Source organism: Anomaloglossus baeobatrachus, chromosome 3 (assembly GCF_048569485.1).
Source record: "Anomaloglossus baeobatrachus isolate aAnoBae1 chromosome 3, aAnoBae1.hap1, whole genome shotgun sequence".
NCBI lineage: Eukaryota > Metazoa > Chordata > Amphibia > Anura > Aromobatidae > Anomaloglossus > Anomaloglossus baeobatrachus.
Window position 1 is genome coordinate 512,245,955 of NC_134355.1, and position 22,331 is coordinate 512,268,285.

Sequence of the window (22,331 nt, forward strand, 5' to 3'; positions counted from 1 at the left end):
CATCTGGCCGCAGTTCATAGGTGTCTGAAAGAGACCGTGTGCTCTGCATTAGTGAGAGGAGAAATATGACATGGCTGCAATCGTCATGATATAGAGTTACAAAGCAATCAGCAATCCACTAGCAATGGTGCCCGAGGATGGTAAATAGTCTAAAATCAGAGAAGTCCTGCCCCTCATAGAAAGTCTAACCCTATATCTCTATATGTTATACTTTCCATGAATGTCAGGACGTCTCTGGTTTTGCAAATGCAAATGTCTGAGGCGCACAAGAGTGTGCGATATGTCTCCTCTGGTTAATTGCTTGCTTGTAGTTATTAGAGCACTTAGTGAATATATGCATGCAAATCAAGCCATTCATGTTTGTGCATTAAAATATTGTTTTAGATGTTTTAAATAAATGTCACTATATGTGCAAAATGAATCATATATAGCAAGACTCCGTATACAAAATAAGCAAGGCTAGTCAGTCGGGAACTCCACTCGCATAAACTAGTCCAACCTCAGTTGCCGCAGTCATTGCCCCCTGGGCATGATTGACGTTCTCTGCACTGCCTGCGTCTTCTCCTCAGTCTTGTGATTCTCGTGTGTGATGCTTTTCCTGTCTGCAAATGCACAAATGTCTGCAGTTTCATGGTTGCATTGTAAATGTGCCAGAAACATCTGTGCATGCCTAGGCAGAATATCGGTCTCACACGTGCTACAGATTCACAGGGCTGTGAAGAAAACACGGGCAGTATGGAGAATGTCCATCAGTTATGCCCAGAATGCCGCGATTGTAGCAACTATGGCGGATCTGCTTTGTAAACGCCCCACTGTACTGGTCTTGTTTAATGTGTAAATGATAAGTGGCACTGTACAACTTGATTTTGCACAAATATACATTTAGTATGAAACAATAAAATTACATTATTTTATAGGGGTTGTCCTCTCTTTAAAAAAAAAGTTTTGACCACAGGCTCCATAAGTAGTTAACAAACAATGGTTCTTTACTTACCCTGCCCAGGTCCAGTGCGGAGTTGCTACTCCTGCTCCAGTGTCTGTAATTCTATGCAGCTCTGATGTTATATTGACAGTGCGGCAGACATTTCGTAAGAGTGAGTCCAGCGGCTCTGAGTGGTCGTGCAGAGGAGCCGACCTGAATTATCATCAGTACTGGAATCAATCACAGACACCAGGAGCAGTGGTGGAGAGTCAGCGCTGCACACAGGGAGTGTGAGTAACGCACAGTTAATGGGAATCTGTCGGCAGGTTTTTGCTATGTAAGCTGAAGCCAGAATGCTGCAAGGGTTAGCAGAGTTCAGGCATGCCTTTTTTGTCACAGTTCCATCTTTTGTTTATTTGATGTTTGTTTAAGCAGCAGTACCCTTATTATTACAGGACTAGAAACTTACCTGCACAGGCAGTCCAACACACCCGCTGCTGTGACATCTCACAGTCATTGCGCAATCTCTATTGGGAGCCTGGTGTGGGTGGGACAGCCCTCTGGAGTCTGCTACATGGCTAAAGGCTGCTTTACATGGAGCGACATCGCTAGCGATGCCGCTGGTGAAAGCAAAGGTCCCCGTCGGTTGTGTGTCACGGGCAAATCGCTGCCCGTGGCGCACAACATCGCTAGGACCCCTCACATGTACTTACTTGCCCAGCGACAATGCTGTGGCCGGCGAACCACCTCCTTTCTAAGGGGGCGGTTTGTGCAGCGTCACAGCGACGTCACACGGCAGCCGTCCAATAGAAGCGGAGGGGCGGAGAGCAGCCGAAAGAAAGTGACGCCCACCTCGTTGCCGGAGGACGCAGGTACGGTGTTGTTCCTCGTTCCTGGGGTGTCACACGTAGCGATGTGTGCTGCCTCAGGAACAACGAACAACCTGCGTCCTGCAACAGCAACGATATTTGGGATTAGAACGACGTGTCAACGATCAACGATTAGGTGAGTAATTTTGATCGTTAGCGGTCGTTCGTATGTTTCACACGCAACGACGTCGCTAACGAGGCTGGATGTGCAGCACGAATTCCGTGACCCCAACAACATCTCGTTAGCGATGTTGTTGCGTGTAAAGCCCCCTTAAGTCTAAACATTCTGACTGTGTGAGAATGGCTGCAGCAAGTAATCTAAGTGATACATCAAAGGATTCAGAACCTCCTTGCCTACATCATGCTGCTCTCAGATTAGGTAGCAAAAATCTGCTAATAGATTCCCTTTAAGGAAAAACTTCTATAAGAGGCAAACTTTTTGAAGGAGAAAGAATCTCAGACATGATGGTTTAAAAACTTGGTAAGAGGACCTGACAGGTTCCTTTAAAAGAAGTCATCCCTCCCTGCCAAATTTGGAAGTGAATAATCAATGATCTAATGTTTTATTGGCCTCCTGACTGTCCTTCTGTAGCAAATGTTGAGAGAATGCTTTGACAGAAGTTAACAATAGATAAGTATCAGAATAGGAAATGAATGCTGAGCAATGAGGCAGATTAACATTCACTGCGGCATATATATTCTGCATCACAGAATCATAGCATTACATGAGACAGTACATTACGTAAGCACTTGAAAGGCAACCAAACCACTTATTTACAAATGGTCTCGCTTCTTCGGTAATCCATGAACAAATGTTGTGTAATTCACAGGGATTTTTTTAGTTTGTATTTTTTTGTAATAATAAGCCGGAGTTTAAATTCCAGTCATCTCCTCTAGTTCAGATGTATGACTCGGTCAGTGCACCATCTGTCTATGAATTGACATCCAGCAATGTGCTAGAAAAAAAAAATCAGGTCGTAGTGGAGATTTTATCACAGACACTCTGCTACAATATGCTTAAATCATTGAATAGCTTTACCAGCCAGTGTATTGCATTATTAAAGAAACAGATAGAGATAGAGACAGAGCATTAGATTGAGTGTTAGATGCAGAAATACTTAGACAGTGACACAAGTTTTGGCTTTTTAGCTGTTTACGAAAACATATTCAAGATACAGTTATATAATCAATGTAGGCGTAAAGTGCAGACTCTGAGCTTTAATTTGAGGAACTAAAAGTAATTGGACAATGATCACAAAATCTCTTTAATGGACTGCATGGGCCATTCACTTGTTAATTATCAGTTAAACAGGTGCAAGGTCTGGAGCTGATTCCAGGTGTGACATTTGCATTTGGAAGCTGTGTTTATTAACGTACAATATATTGTAAAAGGATTTCTCAATGGAAAAGAAACCATCACGCTGAAAAAAAAAAAAAGAAAAGAAATCCATCAGCGAGATAGCAGATATGATAGGAGTGGCCAAATTATTAGTTTGGTACATTATACAAAAAACCAAAGATTGCCCTAGTGAGCTTGGGAAGTCAAAGAGGAGTGGTTGTCCATGGAAGACATCAGTGGTGGATGATCGCAGAATCCTTTCCATGGTGAAGAAAAACCTCTTCACAACGTCCACCCAATTGAAGATCATTTTCCAGGAAGTGGGTGTTTCAGTATCTAAGTCTATCATAAAGAGAAGACTTCATGAGCTGAAATACAGAGGGTTCACCACAAGGTGCAAACCATTAACTAGCCTTCAAAATATAAAGGTCAGATTAGATTTTGGTTAAAAAAACATGCAAAGGAGCCAGCCCAGTTCTGGAAAAGCATTTTATGAACAGATGAAACTAAGATCAACCTGTACCAGAAGTGAAGAAGAAAGTATGGAGAAGGTTTTGAATGGGTAATGATCCAAAGCCATGGGCATGCATGGCTTCCAATGACCATGGGTCACTAGCGTTTATTGATGATGTGACTGAAGACAGAAGCAGACGGATGAATTCTGAAGTGTACAGGGCTATACTTTCTGCTCAAATTCAACCAAATGCAGCAAGGTTGATTGGACGGCATGTCACAGTATAGATGGAACTTATGCCAAATGTACTGCAATAGAAATCCAGGAGTTTTTACGGCAAAAAAGTGAAATAATCTGCAATGGCTGAGTAAGTCACCAGATCTCAACCCCATCGAGCATGTATTTCACATGCTTAAGGCAGAAAGATCAACAAACAAGAAACAATGGGAGTCAGATGCAGTAAAGGCCTGGCAAAGCATCACAGAGGATGAAATCCAGCCTTTACCTGAAGTTGGAAGCCATGCATATCACCAGTCATTGCCTACAGAGGATTCTCTGCAGAGTATTAAAAATTAACATTTTACCCATCATAAAAATAATTTGTCCAAAGCACTTTTAGGTTATTGCTTGCAAATGAAGCAAAGTGTGTAAAACCAAATCTATGGAGATCTCGTTATGTGGCCAGTTGGTTTCGATCACCAGCTAGACACTTTGGCCCAAAGAATATGGCGGCTACTTTGCATTCTCCTGCGACGTAGGAACAAGTAAAGGTTTATGAAGTCTGAAGAGAGGTTGGCACAACCATTGGATAATTTGTTTTTGTTTATTTGGAATTCCATGAAACAACGCGTTTCTGGCTTATCACACACCCTTTGGTTTTTTTCCCCCAATGGATTTGATTTACCTGTTCTTATGGATTGCTAAACATTTTTTTTCTATCTGATGGTTCACCAGCAGGATATGGCACCCACTGGCAGCATTGTCTGAGCTTTCCAATATACAAGGGTGGTGAGCGCTTTTTTCCCCCTCTTTTTACGCTATCTGGAGGACAATGACTTTGTTCCTATGTAGTATAAGTAACATGTTTTTATGTGCAGGAAATTTGCTGCATTTAACAGTTTAACCAAAATGTAAGTGATTAAAAAAAACAAAACTCCGTCCCAAAGTGAGTTCAAAGATACTGATGGACTATGCATTTTTTTCTCTATAGGCTTCTATTGGGAGCTTGAAAAAACGCACGTTTCCTAAGGGGATTGTCCGGACTAAAATGATTAGTCTGCAGTACCCTCTATATGTCACTCTACGTGACTGCAGACGTATGAATCCTCCCAGCGCACACACTGCTCTGAGAGAATTTGCTGGTTTCTGAGCCGGAAACGGTAGTTACATGACCACAATTGTGTGATATGCATGTTACCGGCCAGAACCCGACTAGTGGGTGGGGCCTCACTCCATACAAGTTGATAGAGTAGCTGCGTCTGACTAGTAGGCGCTGCCGCCCAGTGGGTGCAGCCTTGCCCAATAAATTTCTATTGAGCGAAGCTGTGCCCATCAGTCAGGTTATGGCCGGGAACATGCATATTGCAATCACGTGACCGCCATTCCCGGTTCAGAAACCTGCAAACTCTCACAGCGTACAATGTGTGCACTGAGAGGATTCAGAAGTCTCCAGCCACATAGAATAAATGTAGGCTTATCATTTTAGACTAGAAAATCCCCTGTAAGAGCAGAATCCCAACATTTCAACACTATTAGAAAGCAGTTGCATCAAATCTGCCCCAAAAGCAAAAAAAAAAAAGTAACTGCATAAGGAATCCAAGAAAAAAATGAACACATATCAAATAGTCCTCAAAAAGGTACAAATGGAAAGGTGAATTTGGTGCAAACAAAAAAAGATGTAAGTGCAATAATGAATACCTGTATCAAATTACCATGCACCTTCATATAATAAAATTACATATTATTTGGTCCGTAAAATACGTTTTGTATAGACTTTAGTAATGAGTGAACACTACCTCGTACCTGTAATGAGCAGTTGGGTACAACTCGAGTACCTGAGAATAATAGAAGTCTAATGGGGAAGTCGAGCATTTTTCTGGAAATTGTCCTGAAAAACTCTTAACTTCCCCATTTGACTTCCATTATACTCAGGTACTCAAGTCGCGTCCATCCGAGCATCCAACTGCTTGTCATGGGTATGGCGCACATGAGCATAATAGCGTTCGCTCATCACTAATAGAAATTGTTCCTTTCATAAACAGACATAATTGAATAATAGAGCAGCAGCTCAGGTATCACATGCCCCGGCCCTTTGAGGTTGACAGTATTGTGAAACCGCGTGTGCGTGGTGACGGGGAAGCCATGAGATTTTTAATAAACTGTGCAGATCCCCTGCTGTGTTCAGTCTCTCTCACTGATTTCTATAATTTTATGTAAGTGGAGATTCATACAGTATGTCACCCTTACATGTACAGATTTTGACCTATTTCTGCCCGAGTAAATCACTTTAAATTGGTCTGTGTAAATGGCCCATTGGTCTGATGGATATCTTTGCGAGATTTTTTTTTTGTCTCCCAATCACTATAATGTATTTGATTGTAGCATGTAATCAAGATATCAAAGGTAACTCTAAGAAAGTTACTTTAAACAGGAAAAGTTTTATTTTCTGAAGAACAAAAAAGAATTTGTTCTATCCCTGCCAAACAGCTGTCTGTTGTCTTGCTCATACATACTGTATGTACTAGCTGTAGGCTAGCAATGCTACCTAAGTCCTCCATAACCATGTAAGCTCAGCTTTGCTGAGCATGCAAGCTTATCTTATTGAATAGAGATGAGTGAAGGACTGAGTATGTATAAATACACATATAAGGATAGAGCGAATAAACACCAGCTCACCTGCTTGTCCGTATTCAATGCAGGCAAGCCTTAGATTACTATAGAGAGGGGGGAGCCAGCACTGCCTATGAATGGCATGCAACAAATAAAAAGTGTAAAATTTACAAATGTATTCCTACTGTACTATAATGCAAAATGAGATTTTTCGCAAACAATTCATCAATAATTTGAGCCACCCCTGCCACGTCACGGCAAATCTTAATAGGAGGGCCTACTCTATATTATATATATTTTACCCTTGTGCCATATGGCCTCCTAAATATTTTAATAAGCAGAACCGTGATGTGGCGGGGGTGACTCAAAAAATTGATTAATTATTTGCTAAAAATCTCATTTTGCATTATAGTACAGTGGAATAATATGTGAATTTTCACTTTTAATTGTTTGCATGCCATTCTCAAGCAGTGCTGCCCCCCCTTTCTGTAGTTTACTGGTCCAGTGGCTGACTCCTGCCATGCCATGCACGCTTGGTTTGGTTTGAAAATTAATTCTGATTCTATCAAAATTATACATTGGTGGCTGTTCACATTCAACCACCTCCCCCGTGTCCACAGGCTTTAATTAAGCACCATATACTTGGACCTGTTCCGCGTTCATTCATGGACCCTGGTCTGGCACTGTGAGGGTCAGTTCTGATATTGTCCCGATGTGTGTGGCGTTCGCTGCACATGCTGGGACCTGGATTGCCTTCATTTGCAGTTGCCTTTCCTTGACAACATGGAAGCGGTTTCTGAAATATTACAGGTATATGTGTTGCTTCCATATGGGTATGCTTTTAATGAATTTAGGAGGCCGCATGGCACAATGGAAATATTAAATATAGAGTAGGACCCCGCTATCGAGATTTGTCGTGACGTGGCAGGGGTTACTCAAAAAATTGATCAATTATTTGCTAAAAATCTCATTTTGCATTATAGTACAGTTGGAATTATATGTGAATTTTCACTTTTAATTGTTTGCATGCCATTCTCAAGCAGTGCTAGCTCCCCCTCTTTTTGAAGCCTTAAATTGCATCATTGTTAGGCGTTTACAAATGCTGAGGAAAGCCATGTTTGTGCGACACACAGATCAATTCTGATGCAGTTTGTGCATAATGAAAATTTACTTGTGTTGAAGATCTAAGCAATCTGTATTGATGGATAAAAAAACATATTAATAGAATTTTACAGTAAAAATAATGAATTAGAATATTGACCTAATGATTTTTATATACATGTATAATGGAAAAAAAACAACAAGAAAGCCAGCACAGTGTGCACTGCACTAAAAATTCCAACCTGTGCTTTTTTATAAATATTTGAGATTTTTGGCAAAAAATTGCAATTTCTTGAGCTACCCCGCAACGTCACGGCAAATCTCATTGGGGCAGTTCTACACTAAAATATTATTATATAAAATATGCCATACGGCCTCACACATAAGAAAGTATAACTGTTCTTAGCAGCAGCTACTTGGTGCTTTTCAATCCTGTACCCATGACTGAATCATGGCTGTGGGCGGGACAGGCCCAAGCAAATGCTGCTTAAAGTAAATAACCTGTGGACAGGGCTTGATGGCTGAATGTGAACAGCCACCAATTGCCAAAATCAAAAACAGAGGGAAAACAAGCCATGTTAGGGTTCATAGCTAGGTGGGGGTCAGCCAGCGACCAATTCAATGAAGAATTAAAAACAACAAGAAAGCCAGCACAATGTGCACTACACTAAAATTTCCAACCTGTGCTTTTTCTTATAAATATTTGAGATTTTTGGCAAAAAGTTGCCAATGTATAATGGAAAGTCAAGCGCTTTGTTTGGATTGAAGGTGAGACTGGGGAATTGCCTATGGCCCCCACTATTTTAGGAGTCTCCAATATTTCCATTCTGAGGTTAAAAAGGGTTAAGGACCTTTGGTGACATCATGGTCATATGACCAATTGTAGGAGTCTACAGGAAATGAAGAGGAGACAGGCTGGTATGCAGAGTCGGCGTTAGGTGGAAGGTGGGGCAATCTCTTAGGGGCTTCCACAATTTCTATTCTGAGGTTGGCTGCTTATGGACCTTTGGCAAATTCTTTGGTGTCACCAAAGATCCTTTAACTGCGGGAGTCTAGAGCTAAAGAGTAAGAAGGCTGTTTTTTACCATATGTACATATTTAGATGTATGTGTGCAGTGGGTTTTAAAATATTTTACTCTTTCATGTATACTGGCAATCTATGTAATATGTGTCCATATATATTTTGCATACTGATTGAACTTGTATCACCAATTTCTTGGGTGTTTTCTGTATTTTTCCTTGATACAACTCCTCTCGATGTATTTTATTACATATTGTGATTTCATGTTGTAATTGTATCAATAAAGGCTTGTGTATTTTTCATATTAGAATATAGTACTCCAATTTGTGGTCATATACAGGTTTATTTATTGTAGCAGTTTATTTCCAGACTATTCTTGCCCATAATTTACGGCGGGACCATGCAGGCATTTTGACAACATGCTTCTATCCAGATTATATTGCTTATGTCTGGTGAATATTGTTATATTTGAATAGACAGTATGTTGATTTTCTTGGTTCAAGAATAAATGTGGATTGTTGTTAATGGGGAAAAAAGACATCGCTTGAAATTAAACCCTAGCCCATCTTTTGGAGCAAAAAAATAATATAAGACCCTGTCTTATTTTTGGTGAAACGCGGTATGACTGCATGCCTGTGCTGATGATTGTTTTGATGAATCCTTGGCAAAGTAGTCCTAGTATACGGTATTATTTCATTGATCAGTATCTATGGTCTTCTCTGTCTGATCCTCCTTGTTATCGGGCCTTTGCTTTCCATCCTTTGTAGATAAGATGAGGATCCTTTTGGAGTTCTCCTAAAATTCAATATTTATAACTTTTGTGCTGACAGTTTATTTACGGTTCACTGCATCTCAGGCTTTATCAAAGGGATTTCTGCCATAGCCCTGGGTCCAGACTTTCCACTGAATTAACACTCAGTGTACTATAGACAAGAACAACTCACAACAGTACTGTCATTTCTCCAAACAGATGAATAATGTGACAACAGAATACTGCCTTGACATTATACAGAAGTTTGAAGTTTCGGAAGAAAACAAGGAACAAAAGGTGATAGGAATAGAAGGTAAGGCTTACATCTTACTGATCTGTATTGCATGCTACTGTTCTGAAAATGGTAATAATAATCAGAATAATATACTAATTCTCTTAACCAAAGAAGAGCCTTAATAAGCAGCAGCCCTACCTTTGTTACACCGAGTCCCTGTATTATATGGACAGCCATTTATCTGGATATCCACTATATATTTCCACATTTTCCACACGTTGGCCACTGCAGCGATATAAATTTATAGCTGTTCATGTTTTCCAACAGCACATTATCAATTTAGTAGGTGTTTTAAAGTTCCAGACTTGCAGTGATCAACTTTAAGAATCTGTTCAAGGGCCTTTTCATTCTGCGTTCTTCTCCACATTCAGTGGTCCATTCGGGGCTTATGTCAGAACCCCCACAAAACGGGATTCAGATGTATTTGCCGACCAGGCTACTGACTATAATGGTGCAGACTGAGTCACTCTGTGCTATGCCGGGCACCATTTTTGGGTATGTGCCTTTTGGTGGCTGGCACACAGACATAGTAGCCTACATCTTGGTGTCTGCCTCCAGTAGGCTTATACCCCCCCAAAATGGTGCACAAGAGAGCACACGGTGACTCCTTCTGCATCATAATATTCAGTTGCCACATTGGCAAATATGTCTGAATCCCATTTTGAGTGGGATTCGGATATAACTCCGACAGATCACTGAACTCTGGAAAGAACACAGTATGAAAGTGCCCTTAGTGACTTATAGTACTGCTCATGTTTTCTGTATTTGAAGTGGAATCCTGAGGCTGATTCACATTTTGAAGTTGATGAGTCCTTTTTTTGCAGATCAACCATTTAGATGCAGTTGTGCCCTCCTCTAGTATATTAACCTTTTACAAGGAGCTGTATGCTACCATGCCCTATGAAGAGACCTGAGTAGTCTCGAAAGCTTGCTATTATTACCATCTTTTCAGTTAGCCATTAAAAGGTATCAACCACTGAGGACATCAGTTCTTTTAAACAATTTTTTAGAATATATGGGACAAGCGATCAAATGACTTCATTTTGAATATCCCTAGGGAAACTTAAAAGGAATAAAAAAAAGCAAAACCGTAGTCATTTAAATAGGCTTTTTTTCCAAATCTGAAATAAAAAAACAAAGAAAAACATTTTGGCATAATGTCTGTTCTATGAAAATATAGAAGCATGAACCCATATGATGAATAGCAAAAAAAAAATAAAGTGCACGAATTGATGTTTTACGGTCACCGCGTTGACACAAACAAAAACAGCAGTTCCCCATGCAAAAACAAGTCCTCATATAGGTCCATTGATGAAAAAATAACTAATACGGCTCAAAATATTGTGACACAATTCGCTTTTTTTTTTTTAACAAAGTTCAGAATTTTTTAAACTAGTACCATAAGTAAATTGTCACTGTAATCATAATGATCCAGACATTCATGTTGCCAGCTCATGTTTATTGTACGTTGAACACTGGTAAAGAAAAAAGAACAATGGTAGTTACTTTTTTTTAACATTTCATCCCATTTGCAATCTCCATTTTTAAAGGGAACCTGTCACCTGATTCCTGTTGCTTAAATCAGGGCAGCATGAATCAGACCCTGGCTTCAAAATTGCTGCCAGGTATATTTATCTCTGAAGCTTTCCAGCATTTTAGAGAGATTATATTTTAAAGAGCAGGTGATTGATAGATTTCATCCATTGTGAGAGACCTGTCAATCGCTTCTAGCAGCGAGTTAAGGAGCTGGACAAGTCTAGTCTCTGGCTATGGATCTTCAAATATTTTGCCTCTATAAACGCAAGAGCATTTTAAAGTAAATGATTTCTGAGCCAGGCCCTGATTCATGCTGCCTACTGTTAGGGCAACATGAAACTAGTGACAGGTTACCTTTAAACACATTACACGGTAAAGTAATGGGTGTTATTCAAAATGATAACTTGGCCCGCAAAACACAAGCCCTCATACGGCTAAGTTGACCCAAAAATAAAACAAAGTTATGGCTTTAAGCGGTTCTAATTGATGACCGATATGTAAAGTTTTGATTACTGGGGATTTGACTCTTAGCCCCTTAAGAAAACACAAGGTGCTATGTGGCTATTGTAAGTCCTGCATCCACTTTATTGATTAACAGACACAACTCCATACTTAAAAATTAGGGATTATCGAATACCTCAAATATTCGGCTTTGCGAATATTTTCTGAATAGGTTGCCGCTATTCGACTATTCGCAAATATTCGATGCGCAATGTAAGTCTATGGGAAACCCGAATAACAACTATTCAGAACTATTCGGGCTTCCCATAGACTTACATTGGTCATCGAATATTCGCATAGCGGCGAGTTATTCGGCGAATATTTGCGAAGCCGAATATTTGAGGTATTCGATCATCCCTATTAAAAACACTCTACAGACCGGTGTAAACAGTGAAGGTCTTTTCAAACAGTTGATCGACAAGTCTGGCAAAAGTCAGCTTCAACAATACTCTAATATTAATTTAAAAGATCTAAAAAGCCCATTAGGCATTATGTCTTCTCATCAAACAACACATAGCACATCTTAAACTTCTATAAAATCACACACACAATAATTACTATTTTGTCTTGTCTACCAGCTGGGTAAAAAAAAAAGAAATACCAAACATTGAAAAACACAAGAGCAGCCATTAGTGATGAGTGAGCACTACCATGCTCGGGTGCTCGGTACTCGTACCAAGCAATTAATGCTCGAATGGGCACAGCTCGAGTACCCGAGCATAGAGGAAGTCAATGGGGAACTCGAGCATTTTTCCTGAAGATTTCCCGGAAAAATGCTCTTACTTGATGTACAGTGGGTATGGAAAGTATTCAGACCCCTTTAAATTTTTCACTCTGTTTCATTTTAGCCGTTTGGTAAATTCAAAAAATGTCTTTTTTTTTTTCTCTCATTAATGTACACTCTGCACCCCATCTTTACAGAAAAAAAACAGAAATGTAGAAATTGGCCATCCAGCCAAACTGAAAAATCATGGGAGAAGATCCTTGGTGAGGGAGGTAAAGAAGAACCCCAAGATTACTGTAGCTGAGCTCCAGAGATACAGTAGGGAGATAGGAGAAAGTTCCACAAAGTCAACTATCACTGCAGCCCTCCACCAGTCGGGCCTTTATGGCAGATTGGCCCCACGGAAGCCTCTCTTCAGTGCAAGACATATGAAAGCCCGTATAAAGTTTGCAAAAAGACACATGGAGGACTTCCCAGACTATGAGAAATAAGATTCTCTGGTCTGATGAGATGATGATAGAACTTTTTGGTGATAATTCTAAGCGGTATCTGTGGGGAAAACCAGGCACTGCTAATCACCTGCCCAATACAACCCCAACAGTGTAACATGGGGATGGCAGCATCATGCTGTGGGTTTTTTTTTTTCAGCTGCAGGGACTGGACAACTGGTTGCAATTGAAGGAAAGATGAATGCAGCAAAGTACAGAGATATCCTGGAAGAAAACCTCTTCCAGAGTGCTCTGGACCTCAGACTTGGCCGAAGGTTCACCTTCCAACACGACAATGACCCTAAGCACATGGCTAAAATAAAAAAGGAATGGCTTCAGAACAACTCTGTGACCATTCTTGACTGGCCCAGCCAGAGCCCTGACCCAAACCCAATTGAGCATCTCTGGAGAGACTGATGGCTGTCCACCAACGTTCACCATCCAACCTGAGGGAACTGGAGAGGATCTCCAAGAAAGAATGGCAGAGGATCCCCAAATCCAGGTGTGAAAAACTTGCATCATTCCCAAGAAGACTCATGGTGGTACTAGCTCAAAAGGGTGCTTCTACTCAATACTGAGCAAAGGGTCTGAATACTTATGACCATGTAATATTTCAGTTTTTCTTGTTTAATAAAATTGCAAAATTTCTACATTTCAGTTTTTTCTGTCAAGATGGGGTGCAGAGTGTACATTAATGAGAAGAAAAATTAACTTTTTTGAATTTACCAAATGGCTGCAATGAAACAAAGAGTGAACAATATAAAGGGGTCTGAATACTTTCCGTACGCACTGTAACTGCTTTACATAGCCTGATTTACCATTCTGCTCCTCTGAGCTAATTTGTGACCATATTGTAATTCCAGCGAAGCTGGGCGGGCGATGCTGCCTGGGTACGATAGCCGTTGTGCCAAGTGCCAGGCTTGGATTCAGCCACTGAATAGTCTGGAACTTTATATCAACTAATGAATTGGAAATGATTGTTTTATTTTCTTTGAATGCTACAGTAGTAGCAGAAGCCCTAAGGTTGTAAAAACAAGGTCACAGATGGTACGTTAATTTTGAAACTAAATTTATTTAACATTCGCAGCTTTATCCATTAGCACAAAGCTAAAAAAAAATAGGTCAAATCTCAGATGCTCCATTCTTCGTTGCGATATCTTACTGTAATAACTGGCGAGATACTCCTTCTTCCTGATTTTGTACATGCTGACATTTATATGGGTGTACTTGCTATAGGAGAACATAGACTTGTTTCCTGTAGAATAGTCTGGATGTAATGAAGGACTTCTTTTCTTCTACATAATGACACAAACTGTGACCTATGAACAAGGTGTATTTGAGAAACAAACAAAACTGAATATGTTTTAATCTATATATCAGAACAAAAGTATTGCCAATAACTAAACTTCTTTCCACACATATTATTGGGGGTTGTTCATATATTTCTGCAATCTCCACAACGGGACACTCGCTGAAATTTCTGAACCAAATTTGCCACTTGTGAATGTGCCGCGAACATTTCATGTCCTTATATTACCTCAACCTTAGAAGACGTCTTAATCCCAAATCTTCTAAGCTGTGCTAGTAACCTGTCCTAAATTTAGTTTAACCCTTCACTACCATTTGTAATTTCAATTACATCCATATAATGAATACTACATTTTTATACGTTTCCTTTCAGCTGTAGCTTTGTCCTATCAATTACATTTGGATATTTCGTGCCTTAATCGTAAAGGGAATCTCTGTAAGATCAACTCCCTACCTCAAGATTGCATTTAATGACATGCAGGACTTTGAAATTGAAATCGATCAACAAATTTCCATCTTTTTTTCTGTTGCTGCATTCCTGAATAATTGGCATTTTAAATTCTCTGCATGTGAGGCCTTAAGTGCTCTGGATGTAGTAGAGCATTTAAAGGGAACCTGTCATGTGGAAAAATGGTGTTAATCTGCAGATATCGAGTTAATCTGCAGATTAATAGCATCCTGAACCTGCCTGGCGGCTGCATATTAGCCCCAGTGCGGGGAGGGAAAGAGCTTTAAACCTCCTGTTAGCGTTCCGGTTTGTCATGGAGGCGGCACTGGCGCAGTTCAGTCACCGTTCTGTGTATTGAGAGCAGCAGCTGTAACCGCGCCCCCCCCCCCTTCCACACTGACTGATCGCCACTCTACATTAGAACAAGCTGTAGCTGTCAGTCAGTGCAGGGTGTGCGGTTATAGCCCCTGCTCTCTATACACAGAGCGGTGACTGAACCTGCACCGGCGCCACTTCCATAACTGCAGATTAACCATATATCTGCACGTTTAATAGCATTTTTCACATGACAGGTTCCCATTAATGAGCTACTGCTTACTCACATTGTTTTCCCACCTAGCACCAGCCTCCTTAGCTTGTTCATGAGCTCAGTGCCTGTGTGATATTAGGCACCAGGCAAGGAAACGGTGAGGTATGATTCAAGTAAAAGAGGCTGGTGGGTAGGGAGGGACAACCTGGGGAGGCAGATTCTCATTATGAACTGTACTCTACTAAATCTAGAACACAAAGTCTAATTTTTCATACCAAATAAAATGCAAATCACTCGGGAATGTAGCAACAGATATAAGATATAAAGGTGTTGATTGATTTAAATTTCAAAAGCCTGCATCCTCATTGATGCAGTTTGGGGGTAAAGTGAATGACTTTTCAATATCTACAGTCATACTCATGTTTTCAGCAGCCTTCCGAGAGACCCCTGAAATGTTTCCACAGGCTGAGCTTCATAGGACAAAGAAAGGAGGGGGGAGGACCCAGCACCGATTTCAGTAAGATAAAATCCAAAAAACTTTTATAACTTTTAATATGACTTAATAAGGTTCAAAAAGTTCCATGATAACTCCAAAGAATGGATACTTGACGCGTTTCGGACTCAAGAAATAAAAATACAGTCCTTAATCAAAAGCCATAGGCTTATGATATTAAGCACTGTGTTTTTATTTCTTGAGTCCGAAATGCGCCAAGTATCCATTCTTTGGCGTTATCATGGAACATTTTGTACCTTTATAACTTTTAATATGACGTAATAAAGTTTTTTTTGGATTTTATCTTACTGAAATCTGTTCTGGGTCCTTCCCCCTCCTTCCTTTTGGCTTCTGACTCCGGACCTGCCTGTCCGGTGGACCGTGGGCACTCCAGAAAGTCCTGGAATGCATCTACTCGGGTGAGCTGAAAGTTTTTTCTCTTTCTTAGTTTCATAGGAGACTGTGGTTTTTACTATATACTGAAATACTATACTATAGAACCACAGGTTCAAGTGTCCTAAGGGTACTAAAAAGTAAATAAAAAAAAAGTTGAAAAAATATGAAGTTTAGCGTTACCAGCTTTTCCCAATTCAAAGCTAAAGAAATAAAAAATTAAACATATTTGCTATGTTATCTCCGTAAAAGTCCAATCTATGAACATTTTTAAATAAATAACCTGTATGGTCAACGTAAGCAGAAAAAAGGTCAGAATTGCCATTTTCCAGTCAACGTACATCCCACCAGAAATGTACTAAAAGTATGGTATGTACCCAGATAGTATCAAGAAAAACAACTTTCCGTGCAAAAAGGAAGCCTTCATACAGGTCCGTCAACAGAAAAATAAAAAAAAGTCATGGATTTCAGAAAATAGTGACAGATACACCTGCTTTTTCAAGAGAGTCGTGTCAGGATGGGAGGATGCTGCCTCTGATATACAAGGTTAATATATAAGGTTTTGCATGGTCATTAGTTTTATGCCAATAAATGCACATAAAAAGCTGCTTTTTACAGTACCAGCAAAACCTATGAGATTCCAGAAATCCCCTGCACACACTGACACACACCTGCTTTCTTTTTTCCTGACTGAAATGAAAAACTGTGTTTTTGAAAGAAGCAGCGTGTCAGTTCTTACGGCGTTTTTGATGGTTTTTTTCACCATCTAAAGCAATGAGTGAAAAAAACGCAGCTGTGGGCTTTCTTGCTGCATTTTTTGCTGCTTTGGTGGTGAATGAAACTAACTTGCACTGTAGTAAAAAACGCCGCAAAATGCAGAAAAAAACAGATGCAGCAAGAAATGCAACTTGTGAATATAGCCTAAGGCAACTTGCACACATTGAGTATTTAGTGACATTTTTACCTCAGTATTTCTAATCCAAAACCAGGAGTGGAACAATCCGAGGAAAAGTATAAGGCTAAGGACACATGGCGAGAAAAATGGAGCGAGTGGAATGCGATAAAAAAAATCGCATTCCACCCAGACCCATGTTACTCTATGGGGTAGCTCCCATGAGCGATTTTTGTCTCAGACCTAATGGGACTGAGAAAACAATCACAACATGTTGCGGGCAGAATCTGATTCATTTTCACTCACACCCATACAAGTCTATGGGTGCGAGAGAAACATTGCATTGCACTTGCCTTACACTGGTGTAATGTGAGTGCAGTGCGAGAATCACATCAGCTAACAATGGAAGAGATGGAGAGATTAATCCCTCCCTCTCCTCCGCAGCACCCGCCTCCAAGGCTGTGTTAGGATTGCAGCACAGTAGCATGACAGTGGCATGACACTCCCCTTACGCAGAGTGTAATGCGATTGATTCGCATTAATGTCCATGTGGCCGCAGCCTAATAGAAACGCGGGCACCACTTCTACATTTTTTTTACCCATCCCTGGTTTTGGCTCACAACTACTGAGGTAAAAACCTCATTAAATACATGTGAACGTGTGAACATGACCTAAAGAAGTTGTCCAGTCTAAATCAATCGTGTAAAATGTGCACATTCATTCAAAGTGTATTGAGTCGTATTCTGTCCAAGAGTGTATATATGTCATATTCGCGGCCACATGACCACCATTCTCAGCTCTGAAACTGGTGAGTTCTCACAGCGCACAGTGCGTGCGATGTGAGGGGTCACAAATCTGCGGTTACATAGAGTGACACATTGAGGGACTGCAGAGTTGTTTAGAACAGACAACCCCTTTAATAAATTTCTTGAGTCCATACACTTAAGGAATATTTGTAGCTATCAAGTTCGCATTCCATGAGTAAGGACAGGGTTACTGGCAGAAATCCGTAAATACGTAGGCTTCTGTACGATGCTTGTGCACTCTCATGTTCTGTGTGCGAGCGATTAAAGCTAAAGTTTTACGCTTCGGGTGGTGACTCTGGAGATCTTTACCTTTCATCACTGTATAATGGTTAATCCGAGGGCTCTATAGAGGGCTAAGGTGAATAGCTGCCAGCTGTGCCCTGTATTGTGATGGCACCACGTATTTGTTACACACTGTACACGCGCTCCTTACTCTTTTACTTTAGCAGCAGGTTTATTGCACAGATTTTGCTTTGAACGTTTGTAATGTAAGATTATTGTAATTCTAACCAAAGTGCTTTGTTTTATTTTTCCCTAAAGGTTTCACCAGTTTCATGAGAAGCCCTACAGGGGACATATTTAACCCTTTACATGGTGAAATTTACCAGGATATGGAACAGCCTTTGTGCAATTATTACATTGCATCATCTCATAATACTTACTTAACTGGGGACCAGCTGCTATCTCAGTCAAAGGTGGATATGTATGCTTGGGTGTTACAAGATGGCTGCCGATGTATAGAAGGTATGTTGTTCCTAAATCCTTGTTCTATGGTACATGACATCAATCAAATGTGTATGAAGACTTCCTGATGATTTTTCTGTAAAGAAAATAGGATGTCTGTTTCTTTTTTTTTATTTTTTTAATACGCTGAAATAATGGTATTGATCAACTGTCTATAGAACTGAGGTGGACATGTGTGTCAGATAGTTGGAGGCAGATCCACACAATTTCTGTAGGATTTTTTCTTAGAACACAGTGGGTTGAACACAGATGCTAAAGCCCCCCTCACACTTTAGGTAGCTGTTGGCTGAATGATGGTTTCGCCGGCAGCTACCAGAGGGTGTTCTCCACAGAGCTCTCCTTGAGAGAGCTGCTGCCAGACTCTCCTGACCATGACACAAGTCTTTGAGAACAAAATCATTGACAACCCAAAATTGGACAGGTCAGATAACACTGGTCAACACAAAAAGAAAATCAGCAAGGGTAATATGTCTATTTCATGGAGTTTGATGTGCTGATTCCAAAAATATGCTTAGTTTTGCTCTATCACATAAAGTTACTGAGATAGAAATATTTTTGTTATTACGTTCTTTCTGCATTTTCAATTTATGCTGGACCCCTCATGGGATATGCTCAAGTTGTTCAAATGGTCTTCGTGACTGGTTGAATATGAGGAAAGTGGCTATGCCATTTGCTATTCCCATGATTTGGAGAGAGCCCAAAAATCATATTGACGACTGCTACTTTTGTTTTGGCAAACCGAAGGGCTTTTCTACGAAGAACAAACATATGTTTATTACCCTGAACTTCAATCTGCGATTATACCAGTTCCACATGATGGTACCTTGCCATTTCTTGTACCACCATTGTCTGGATTGGATGAAAATGAAGTAGAATATGAAGACTATGCATCTGAAGCTACTGGTGAAGACATGGAGACCTGAAGTCAAGATGAGTATGTACCTGATGGAGCAGCCAGAATGCTTTACTCAACATGAATTAAATGATCCTATCAGAGACCTTTCATTGTCAAAAGATAAAGGTGATCTTCTTGCATCTAGGTTGAAACAAAATAATCTCCTTCATGATGATGTCAAAGTCTGTTATTACCGAAACAGATTGGCGATTGCTAATTGACTCATCCCAGAGAAGTTTGAAAGCAGTGTTGCTTCACAATGGAAATATGAAACCATCAATCCCTATTGCTCACTCATGTCATCTAAATGAAAGTTATGAAATTCTGTCAGTTGTTTGGAATGCTATACAATATAATATGCAATATAGGCATCATCAATGGGATATCTGTGGAGATTTGAAAGTGATTGGTCTGCTAATAAGAATGCAAGGAGGTTTCACGAAATATTGTTCCTTGTGTTTATGGGACAGTAGAAATACTGTAGAGCATTATGTTTGTCATGATTGGGGACAGAGAAACATCTATGCTCCAGGTACAGACGCTGTTCAGCATAATCGTTTAGTTGCTCCAACAAAAATCTTTCTTCCTCCACTACATATAAAGTTGGGATTGATTAAATACTTTGTGAAAGCCATAGCAAAGACAAATTCACAAGGGTTCCAGTACATTTCACAGAATTCTCCAGCATTTCACCAGCAAAGCTTAAGGAAGGAGTATTTGTTGGTCCTCAGATCAGAGAGCTTATGAGAGATGATGTGTTTGAAGAAACTGTAAATGATAAGGAATTGAGATCTTGGAAAAGCTTCAAGTGGATCTGTGAAAACCTCTTAGGAAAAAATAAATCTCCAGAATATATTGAAGGTGTTGAAGAACTGCTAAATACATACCAGTGCCTTGGACGTTGCATGTCTCTGAAAATCCAGTTTTTGCATTCACATTTAGATTTCTGCCCTCAAAATCTTGGGAACGTAAGTGATGAACAAGGCGAGCGCTTTTACCAGGACATTAAAGTAATGGAACTCGGCTACCAGGGTTTTTGGAATGACTCAATGATGGCAGATTACTGTTGGATGTTATATAGAGACAACCCTGAAAAATCGTATCAATGACAGTCTAATGTCCAGCACTTTTAATTTCTGCTCATATTTTGCTTTCTATTTTGCACTGTTTTGTAAGGTGAAGCATTTTCTTCTGATATGGAGATTACGGTTTTCTTAATGTCGTCAGTATATTTCCTATACCTTAAAATAATGATATTGCTCCATGGAAACTATACGTGCTACAGAAAAACTATAGACATTTTCTAAATCAAAACAAATAGATGATTCAGAAAAGTACAAAATCATCTGCTATGATTAAGAAAAATATTTTCTTGTAGACCTGTGTAATTAACTCTCCCCCCTCCCAATCAACCATCTGTCCGGGAGCCTCTGTGCACATTGGACTGTTGAATGAACCTGTCCATATCGCCGGGTTTGGCCTTCATTAGTTTAAGGTGTACGGCGTTCTTTACGATTTCATTCTTCTATTGTAAGTATTATAATTGATATGTAGTTGTAAGGCATACGCTGTAATGGACAAGTATGAAGTAGCGTAAATATATATAGAAACATTAACAATCTGATGTTTAGCCAACAAATAGCAAGTATCTATGTCCACCTATACTTAAAGAGTAATCAGGTGCATTTTGTAAGCTTCTTAAAATTGTTACTGTACTTCTTTGATAAAATGATGCCTCCATGGCTTCGTTCATTAGACGGGTTCATTGTTTTATAAGTTGCTCATTCGGTTTTACTAATGGATCTTAGTAATGCTGAAATTTAGCTTTTTTGTTCTGTTTGAAGTAATGAAGCTCTTATGAATCACTTTGTAATAAAACAGAGTAATTAGCAGTTATTAAGATTTTCAAGCGATAATAAGGTATAGTGATTAAACAGTACAATTAACAGAAGCTTTATCATTTAGAGCGATCATTGGGATATCCGCAACAACAACTACGATTTTATATATATTTATCTACTTTGTGTGTGTGTGTGTGTGTGTATGTGTGTGTGTGTGTGTGTATATATATATATATATATATATATATATATGTACAGTACATACAGATCTCACTTAATCTGGAAGCATCTTTCATTGATCACAAGGTGTCCATACACCTTAAAAGTCTAGACCATAGATGCAGGCAGACACCTGTGGCAGTTACTTGCTTTAAAATTCAGCCTTAAGGGTACTTTACACGCTGCGACATCACTAGCGATTGCTAGCGATGTCGCATGCGATTGCACCCGCCCCCGTCATTGTAACGATATGTGGTGATCGCTACAGTAGCGAACATTATCACTATGGCAGCGTCACACAAACCTACCTTGTCAGCGATGCCGCTGTGACTGCCGAACAATCCCTCCTTCAAGGGGGAGGTGCGTTCGGCGTCACAGCGATGTCACGAAGCGGCCGGCCAATAGAAGCGGAGGGGCGGAGATTAGTGGGACGCAACATCCTGCCCACCTCCTTCCTTCCGCATTGCCGGTGGACGCAGGTAAGGAGATGTTCGTCGTTCCTGCGGTGTCACACATAGCGATGTGTGGTGCCGCAGGAGCGACGAACAACATCGTACCTGTGCCAGCAGCAATATTAAGGAAATGAACGACGTGTCAGCGATCACCGTTTTTGAACGATTTTGTGATCGTTGATCGTCGCTCATTAGTGTTACACGCTGCGATGTCGCTACCAGCGCAGGATGTGCGTCACTAACGACGTGACCCCGACGATATATCGGTAGCGATGTCGCAGCCTGTAAAGTACCCTTAAGGCTTCCTTGACACGTCCATGCTTCTGGTACGTGTGACGTCTGTTTTCCGGTATGTCCGGTCCACGTGTGTCCGTGACATACCAGAGTAACGGACACACGTAGACCCAATAAAATCAATGTGTCTGTACACATGTCCATGTTTTCACAAGGACTTGTGACCGTGTGGAGCACGTGTGTCCAT

The 22,331-nt window shown here is 40.2% G+C and overlaps 1 protein-coding gene across 3 annotated transcripts in view; it reads left to right on the top strand.

Annotated features, from left to right (window-relative positions):
• PLCH1 (phospholipase C eta 1) overlaps window positions 1–22,331 on the top strand; it is a 232,913-nt gene that overhangs the window by 121,280 nt on the left and 89,302 nt on the right. For all 3 annotated transcript variants that reach the window (XM_075340717.1, XM_075340716.1, XM_075340718.1), the window contains exons 6-7: window positions 9,506–9,599; window positions 18,240–18,443. In XM_075340717.1, the coding sequence (XP_075196832.1) occupies window positions 9,506–9,599; window positions 18,240–18,443 (298 nt within the window). The remainder of the gene's footprint in view (window positions 1–9,505; window positions 9,600–18,239; window positions 18,444–22,331) is intronic.